Source organism: Cricetulus griseus, chromosome 7, assembly GCF_003668045.3.
Source record: "Cricetulus griseus strain 17A/GY chromosome 7, alternate assembly CriGri-PICRH-1.0, whole genome shotgun sequence".
NCBI classification, from domain to species: domain Eukaryota; kingdom Metazoa; phylum Chordata; class Mammalia; order Rodentia; family Cricetidae; genus Cricetulus; species Cricetulus griseus.
Window position 1 is genome coordinate 74,324,124 of NC_048600.1, and position 9,275 is coordinate 74,333,398.

General features: G+C 53.5%; 1 protein-coding gene across 4 annotated transcripts in view; it reads left to right on the forward strand.

Moving 5' to 3' along the window:
• The window catches only part of Rai1 (retinoic acid induced 1), a 100,720-nt gene extending 91,573 nt beyond the window's left edge, over positions 1 to 9,147 (forward strand). For all 4 annotated transcript variants that reach the window (XM_027427310.2, XM_027427308.2, XM_035447245.1 and 1 more), the window contains 3 exons: positions 3,269 to 3,362; positions 7,714 to 7,763; positions 7,960 to 9,147. In XM_027427310.2, coding sequence (XP_027283111.1) covers positions 3,269 to 3,362; positions 7,714 to 7,763; positions 7,960 to 7,974 — 159 coding nt within the window. In that variant the 3' untranslated portion in view covers positions 7,975 to 9,147. The remainder of the gene's footprint in view (positions 1 to 3,268; positions 3,363 to 7,713; positions 7,764 to 7,959) is intronic.
• Positions 9,148 to 9,275: the final 128 nt, after the last annotated feature.

The window sequence follows — 9,275 nt, forward strand, 5'->3', positions numbered from 1 at the left end:
GAAGTAATCCAGGGGCTACAGCAGGACACGTTTATCCATCCTGCCCCAGGGGATACGCCACAGTTCTATGTTCCGCTGGGCCAGTCTTCTCACATACACTGCCCCAAACCAGAGCTACTGGGTCCTGGCAAGACAGGACCCTTCCTGGGTTGAATGTCAAGATGGCCTGGTCTCCCCTGAACTGGGACTTAGGGGATAGCTCCTAAACAACATGTGGCTAAAGCATGGGACACTGGTTCTGGACAACCCTGGGTTACCTGGCCACAGAAGCCCCGAAGCTCAACCCTCCCGTTCTAAGTCATCCTTTCAGAAAACTTTGGACTGCGCAGGCACAGCCTCTACCCTTGTTCCTTCCTCGCGTGGGCAAGGCCACACAGCACCTAGCCTTGATCTTGAGGGGTCTATCTGGGATCACAGGTCTAGGATGAAGAGAGCATTCTGAGCTCTGGCTGCCTTTAAGGTTCCTCAGACCAAAGGGGACGGACAGAGACAACTCGAGAGGCCATGCTCCCCTGAAGCTTCGGCCCCAGGGCAGCAGAGCCACTTGTGCCCCTGCATTCGTGTCTTGGGCAGCCAGGCTGCAAGGCTCATTCCTCTCTCTGCACTGTCCTTAGTGGGTGTTCGTACCAGCTATCGATTTCCGTCTCCCTCCCCCTCAGTCCACTGTGGGCATCTGAGTTCAGAGGACTCTGACTGCCAGCGAACTCCCTCCTCTTCATACTTCACTGCCCCAGCTCCTCAGAAGCACTCTGTCCAGGCCCCATCCTTGACCTCGGGGACCACTGTGGATGCTGCCCTTGGCTCCAGGCTTCAGGCATCTCCTGCCCATGGTGATGGCTGTAGACTTTCTGGGCCCCATTGTCTGCCCATCATGCTGAGAAGGGCCTGAGACAAGACAGCACAGCTTTCAGTACCTCAGCCAGTTCATGCAGCAGGCAGGCACCAAACCCCCATCTTCCTACTAGCTCCTTTGAACTAAGTCTTCACAGCTACCTTGAAATAGTCTTGTCTCCCGTTCATTAGAAAATAACAAGCTTGGTGGCAGGAGAGATGGCTCAGTGGTTAAGGGAATTGGCTGTTCTTCCAGAGGACCAGGGTTCAATTCCCAGCACCCACATGGCAGCTCACAACTGCCTGTAGCTCCAGTCCCAGGGGATCTGGTATCATTACACAGACATACATGCAGGCAAAACACTAATGCACATAAAAAGAAAAGAAAAGCCTGGAACCTTGATACCTGATACAAGTCCAGAGAGATACCTGATACCCTTCATTACCCAGGGCTTATTTGAGGGGCAGGGCTGAGACTCAGTCATCTGGTCTCCAACCCCCAGCCCTGGGCTCACATAAACAGGCTGCAGCATTGATGAGTGCAGGTAAGGGCCTTCCATGGCCTAGTCTGGCCCTGTGCCTTGGGCCTCCTGTTGGCCATGCTGGTGCACACACAACATCCTGTTGAGCTGAGGAGGGTCATGGGGTCACAACTGGAGCTGGAGCTGCTCACAGGGAAGGCCAGGAGAGGCTCTCATTGGACAAGGATTGGCTGCATATTGAAGTCTCCTCCCTGCTAGAGGTAGGCCTGGCTGGCTCATGACTGGCAGCTGGGGCCTGCTGCAAGGCTGTAACCCCACAGTCGCCCCCCACCCCCATCCCCACCCCCACCCCCGGGCAGAGTACACTGGGGGATAGGCTAGGGGGTTCCAGGTTTCCTGGAACATGACCTGCAGGGTCATAGTTCAGCCCATTGCTTTCTGCTTCAGTGGCTCGTTGGCACTGCTTTCTCCAGGGACCAGCCAGACCCTGGTTCAAATCTAACTTTAGGAAGCCCTGTGTCCAGAATGCCCAGGAAGCCCAGAATGCCAGCTCCCACCCATTGCATTGGCCAGCCTTTGGTCTTCCTATCCTCCACAGTTCCTACTATATTTCAGCCTGTCATGCCCACCTTCCAGGTCTTTAGCCACCCGGGCTGCCCACATCCTCGATCTGTCATCGTGCACACTGTTTCCTGACTAGACAGGGTATTGCATTTCAGGGAACTGGGGCTGATCACACCCTAGGAGACCAGCGGCCTCTGGATGTGGGTGACATGGTTGATCGGCTATGCCCCCCAGCAAGGGAACTGGGGCCAAGAACAAGTCTTCATCCTTCCGTGCCTTAGTCTCTCCATATTTGTAATGAACAGTCTTGCCTCAGGATTGCTTGGGACTATCTACCACAAGGGGGCCATAGTTAGCCTCACAGTACTCCCAAGGGCCACTGTGAGTGAGACTTAGTCTATTTTGGGGTTTCCACTATGCTTCCTCTTCCCTTAGTGGCTTAAGAAGTGGGCCTAGGGCTCTAGGTCCTTGGGAGGCTCATCCAGACACTGCGTGGATGTCTTCCTCTTGCTGACCCACCCCACTGGCTACTCCAGCTACAGAGTGCTTGGGTAGAAACCACCCTACCAGGGTAGCCTGGATCAGCTGTGTTGTGGCTCTGGGTCTACCTGGATCTTTGAGCTGATGGGTTGTTCCCAGCTCTCTTTTCTCTGACCTTGGGAAGACGGTGCTATGCTGGGACTAGCAGCAATGCCTGGCACCAAATGCACTGTTAACTAAAGTGCTTGGCCTCTGAGCCTTCTGTGTCCTCTGCTTCCCTCCTACCTCGTTGTCCATCATGACAGGCTTGGGAGCAGGAGTGGCCTAGGACCCATCTATATCCCTCCCTATTCCAAGGTTTGGCGTCACTCATCCCTTAGCCTTCTCATCATTGTCCTGTCCTAGCCAGGTCACAGCCTCTGAGCCCAGAAAAAGTCATTATGGAGAGGGGCTGGACATATTCTGGGGGGCATCAGATTCACATGAGATCAGCCTCTTGGGGGTCATATGTCAACTCTTCCCCCCAGCTCATTTCTGTGCATCTGCTGCTGCCATTGGGTAGAGAGCGTGCTTCTCCCTCACATGGAAGGGGCCTGTCTCACCATCTGGAAAGTGGAGGGCAGTGAAAGCCACTCCCCCTTGCTGCTGCTAGAAGGAGCCAGTGGATGAGGACACACCAGAGCCAGCATGTAAGCAGCACCTGACAGATGGTGGCTGCCAGCCATGGTCACTGTGGTGACTAGCACCACTAGCCCAAGAGGGTCCCCACCCAGTGTGCCAGCCCAGGAGGTGGCAGAGGGCCAACACTCGAGGGCATTCCCCTCCCTGTTGCATCGCAGTGCTATTCTGGCAGAAGTGCTGTTGGGCCTGTCTGGACACACAAGGACTGACTTGCCTTCCTCTCTCTTCAGCCATGTTCCAGCTGTCATGAAGCCGGGGCGACCATCTCGTGCTCCTATAAAGGATGTATCCACACCTATCACTACCCTTGTGCCAATGACACAGGTAAGAGCTGACCTGGGCACAGCTGCTCCAACTCAGATCCCATTTGACTCCCAGGGCCCTCACCTGCCCCAACAACTCTGTCTCGTTGTTCTCTTTGCCTCAACCTGCATTTGGCAGTTCCAAGGATGTGGAAATGGGTTGGTCCTTACCTACCTAATTGAGGACTTCCCAGAGCTCCGAGGGGCATAAATGATATAACAGAGATCTGAGCAAAGAGCCCAGAAAGAGTGTGAGCATGGGCTTTTACGGATGAATAGGAGTACACTCGACAGAGAAAAGGAGAAAGGTTATATACCAACTACAACCAAATGAGCAGTGAGTATCTCAGTGGTAGATTGTTGTGGGCCACCATCCTGTGCAGAGTGTGCCAGAGACATCATCTCCAGCACTTAGGCAGAAAAAGCAATCAAACTAGGGGAATTTAGGTCAAGGTGGAGACAGACCAGCTGGCATGTTGGCTATCAGAACTTACCATGCAAACTCTGGAGCAGTGGTGTGGGTCTGTGACAGACCCCTGTGACCTGTTCTCATTCCTACTCATTGTGGGTCACAGGACCAACAAGGCCAGCCCTAACCCATCAAGTGGGGAACTTGAAGCACTTGCCTATAAAGAAAGCATCTAGTCGCTGGGAATGGCGGGCAGCACATTCTTGTCCAGATCCAGCCCAGGAGACACTTCTTCCTGTGCCCATCACAGTCTCCTAGGCCCCATCTTCAGAGCTGGACCATGAGCAGCTCTGCATTGGAGAGCAGCAGGACTCTCAGAAAGTACAGCCTCATGAGTCGGATGCTGTCGTTCCCCCCCATTCCTCAGCTCTGGCCTGGTCATTTGTCCTAGTCTGAGCAGTAGAACACCATCAGTGCTGTCTGCCCAATGGACCCTGGGCCAACATTAGTCCCTGCCGAGCCACCCTGGGAGTCACACAGGGTCTCAGATGGTGACAGTCTTGTGGTGTTGCTAAGCTGGTAACACTCAACAGAAAAGGATGTTCATGGACACAGGACTGCCTCCATCACTGTGACCTGTATTGGAATGTGGACTTACTCCCTATCCAGCCTGTCTCAGCCCAAGTCATCATGTGGCAATTCACTTTCTGCCCAGTCCTAGCTACATCTGTACTGTGTGCTGTCTCACCCACAGCCACACACAGGCTGGGGCTTTCTGTTTTTCTCTGCGCTCTCCTACTCCACGCTTGTCCAGCCTCCCGAGGGGCTCAGCCTGAAGGGGCAGACAGGACAGCCATGGTCATACCATAGTCATAGACTAGGTGTCTTAGTGACTTTTCTGTCGCTATGATAAAATGCCCTGACAAAAGTAGCTTGGGGAAGTAAAGATTTGTTTTGGCTCAGTCACAGATCACAAGCCACTCTAGTAAGGAAGTCATAGCAACAGGCACACTACATGTATGGGTCAAGAAGCAGAGAGAAGAGCTGAGTGTGGTGGCGCACGCCTTTAATCCCACCATTGGGAGGCAGAGGCAGGTGGCTCTCTTGTGAGCTCATGGCCAGCCTGGTCTATGGAGTGAGTTCCAGGACAGCTGGGGCTACATAGAGAAACCTTGTCTCGAAAAGGGAAAGTAAAAGAATCAGAAAGGAGCTAGGCATGGTGGCATATTGCTTTATCCCAGCACTTGGGAGACAGAGGCAGGCAAATGTTGAGTTTGAAGCCAACCTGGAGTACATTGCAAGTTCCAGGTCAGCCAGGACTATATGGTGAAACTCTGTCTCAGATGGCTGGGCAGTTAAGAGTTCTCTTGCAGAGGTCCCAAGTTCATTCCCAGCACCCACCATACTGGTGGCCTACCTTTAAGTCCGTCTCCCGTGGATCTGATGCCCTCTTCTGGTTTCTGTCGGTACTGCAGTGCACACAGATAGCCACTCATACATATATACACTTTGAAAAAATAAAATAAAACTTAAGCCAGGCATGGTGGCACATGCCTTTCATCCTAACATTTGGAACGCAAAGGCAAACAGATCTCCATGATCAAGGTCAGCCTGGTCTACAGTATGAGTTCCAGGACATCCAAGGCTATATAGTGAGACCCACCCTCCCAAAGTAATAATAGTGTTCTTAAAAACAGTAGCAACAGAAAAAGGCAGGTCGGTGTTCTCACTGCAGTTAATCAAGATAACTAACTCCCTCATGCAGGTGGGGGAGGTGGCTTGCCAGCAACCCTGCTCTTCAGGAGTACCTGGGTTTGACCTTCAGCACTCAGTGTCTTGATAACCATCTGAAACTCCAGTTTCAGGGCATTTGAGGCCCCCTTTTGGCCTCCACTGGCCCTGGCACACGTAGTGCATAGAAGCATTTTGCAGTCAAAGTGCCCATAAGAGAGAGTGGATGTGTCAAGCCTGGTTTCCTCATTTTAAGATTTTGATTTGAGCCAGGCAGTGTGGCACACGCCTTTAATCCCAGCACCAGGGAGGCAGAGGCAAATGGATCTGTGAGTTCAAAGCTAGCCTGAACTCTATAAAGAGAATTCCATGACAGCCAGGTCTACAGAGAGAAACCCTGTCTTGGAAAAACAAAAACAAAAAAGATGTTAGTTTGGGCAGGGCGGTTGTGAGAAAATAGGGCATTCAGTAGCAGGGCCAAGTTCCTGTCCTTCCACACCCAGCTTAGTGGCTTACATAGCCACTAATGGTTAATGCTTTTATCAGGTTCTGCAGGGGGTGGGCTGCTAGGTCAGTGCTGTCTGCTTCAGATGGTTCACCTAGTACATCCTTGTGACAGCAGTAGGGCTCTATAAGAACAGGTAACAAGGCTTTTGTAATCTCTGCCCTGTTGGCCAAAGGCAGAGCCCTGTAGCTAAGGGTGGGGCACAATAGGAGAGAGCCTCCTGCCACAGCCAGCAGCTGCCCTGTGGTCAGGCTGCACGGGAGCTGTCCCCATTAGACTCATGTCCTCAGCACTGGGGGTGGAGGGCACCTCTGAACAGCTGTTAGGGAGGTGGAGCCCTGGGAAGCAGCAGCTAGGGTGAGTGAGGAGGCCAGAGTGACTAGCACTTGGCTAGGGAGTACAGGAATAGTTTACCACATGGGGCCAGCCATTCCTAGGTGTCCTCAGTCTCCTAGATTGCTAGAAGCAAGGTGACCACACTCTCTCGCCTTCTGCCCCTCTTTCTTTTTTTGGTTTTTCGAGACAGGGTTTCTTTGTGTAGCTTTGGAGCCTATCCTGGCACTCGCTCTGGAGACCAGGCTGGCCTCGAACTCACAGAGATCTGCCTGCCTCTGCCTCCCGAGTGCTGGGATTAAAGGCGTGCGCCACCAACGCCCTGCCTGCCCCTCACTTCTAAGTGCACATTGGCTACAGCATAGGCTCCAATCTGAACATCTGTATTCAGTCCCAAACTGCCTACCCCCCACCCCCCACCCCAGTCCCTGCTCTTAAGGTTGACTGAGCTGATTGGGAAGTAGCAACCACCTCTAGTTAGGTTGTATTGGAACCTAGGTCCAGCCCAGCCCAGCCCCAGAGCCAAATGTGTGTGCCTGAGTGCACCTGGCAGCAGCTGGCCCTAGAGGACAACCTCTCCTGCCTGCAGTTTTCTCACGTGGTGTCCATCACCCTCCTCTTTGGGTGAAGAAAGGGGAGGGAAGTATAGGCAGGCTGCACCGTCCCTGGTATGAGATGGGGGGAGTGTGACTGGAAGGTGAACCCCTGGTCGGTGGCAGAGAAGGGAGGAAAGAGGGGCCCAAGAGGGCCTTTGAGTGGATGGCAGCTGGCCTGGTGATCTCAGCCACACACTGCCCAGGTGTGAACACTGGCTGTGCTTAGCTGTCCTCACTGGACAGCTGGGGGAATTCATTCAGACCTGTGACCTTGTCACCTACTGCAGTCTGGTAAGAATAAGCCCTTCCATCCAGAACACTTCTCTGAACAAGAGGAAGGGGACCCATGACAGAACCCAGTAGGTGACAGTGACTATTCTACAAAATGGATGCAGAGCCTTGGTAACTGACATGCCAGTCAGATTCTGAGACTGCACTTCTCAGTTGTCAGCCACCTGGCAGTCACCGGTGCTTTCTGAGCAAGGGCCTCTCCTGACAGTTGTGCAGGAGGCTGGGACGAAATGGCCATGCACAGTAAGGCATGGGGAGTGGGCATGTGAGGGAAGGGGAGTTCCTTCCGCTGTAGGGAGAGACCTGGAGATGGCCGTGTGGCAATGGGACAGGGGGAATCTCTCTTGGGTGTAGGGAGAGAAGGAGTGTCAGGGTAGAGGCAGAGGGGCTGCCTCCCTCAGGTGCAGTTTGAACGAATGAGGGTTTTAAGGAGGACCTGGGTGCTCAAGAATCAACACTGGCAGCCAGCCTAGCCTGTGTCGCCACAGAAACTTCCCTTTGTTCACAGGTTGTACATTCATTGAGGAGAATTTTACTTTGAAGTGCCCCAAACATAAGGTAGGTGAACAGACTCCCCTGAGAAAGCCCTTCTTGCCCAACCCAGTTTCTCCCTGCCTTGCCAGAGGGTGCAGAGGGGGCATGGCCAGGTCCCTAAGGTACTTCCCACGACCCCTGGAGTGGGCTGCAGGGCTACTCCGTGGAAGGGCTGGGGCGGGCAGCAGTGGTTGGCTCTAATGCGCTGTCCCTCCCACAGAGGCTGCCGTTGTAATCCCCCACGTGGCCGATCCTCCAAGGAAGAGGAGCTGCGCCCACAGCCGGTCCTTGATCCCACCCCGGGTCTTGGTTCCGGCTGCTTCGGGCGCTGGCGTGAGGCCCGGGTTGTGAAGAAAACCTGTTCCAGGCCAGACTTGGCGAGGGCAGGCCACCGGGCGGCCAGACCCCGGGGCGCGCGGCTTCGGGCGGGGTCCAAGTCCCCTGCAAGTTCTGAAACGACGTGGCATGCAAGCTGTGCCCCTGGGAAGAGGCCGAGGGCACTGTTGGCTCGGTGGACGACGTGGGGCAGGACCCAAGCTTTTCTGCAGAGGCCCAGCCATGGGGGAATGCGGCCCAGCACCCCCACCCTCTGCCTCAGGCTTTGCCCAGGGTCCTGGAAGGCCTGGGCTCAGGCCATGTGGTCCCTGATGTGGGCTGGCCTGGGGCGGTGCCCTTATGGCTTCTGTTTGTCCCCTTTCCAGTCTTCCACCCCACTGTTGGAGCCCGGTCTAGAAGCTTGAGGAAATTGGGCCTGGCTACCCTCTAGGCAGATGTGCTGCTGTCCCAAAACACCACCTTGGGTTCCAGGGACTGCCACTCTCTCGGCTCATGGGTGGGGACAGTGCTAGACTTCGTGTACAAACCTGTGTACCCCTCTATATATATGTTATATAGAATGTATATATGTTGGGAACATGCTCGCTTCTGTGTGTCGCTGCTATGCGTCGTGTGCTCCACAGCACAGAGCCCTAACCTGGCCTTGGGCGGGGTAGGGGCTACAGTGATGTCCCTTCCCTATGCAACCACCATCACCACCGACACCACCATGGCCAGTACCCACCTGTCCGTTTGTGTTCTCAGCTCTGTCCACGCTTCAATAGGCCTGATGCAGACCCCCTTTCCCTGCAACTTCCTGTACATACGACTGTAAAATGGTAAACGTGTGTATTATATCTGGCCTCGTTATATAGTGTATATATATGTATACATATACATATATATAATATATATGAAGACTGTAAATGTTAAGACAACTAGTGTTCTTATTAGTATATTGCTTCACACTGAAGATTGTGTGTATCGAGCTGTTTCTAAAAGATGTTTATTTTCCTTAAGAGTTAAAAAAAAAAAAAAAAACAGTCATTGCATTCAGAAAAAAGTCAATAAAGATACCACGATTGTTTTGGAAGTTTGCGGCCTGTGGATGCCGACCAGATTCCCTAAGGGTTGGGAGTGGAGGGAAGGGCCTGGGGACACAAACAGGGACCCCAGATTTTACTCAATTAGTAGACCTATGTGGTCCTAAGTGTACAAAGA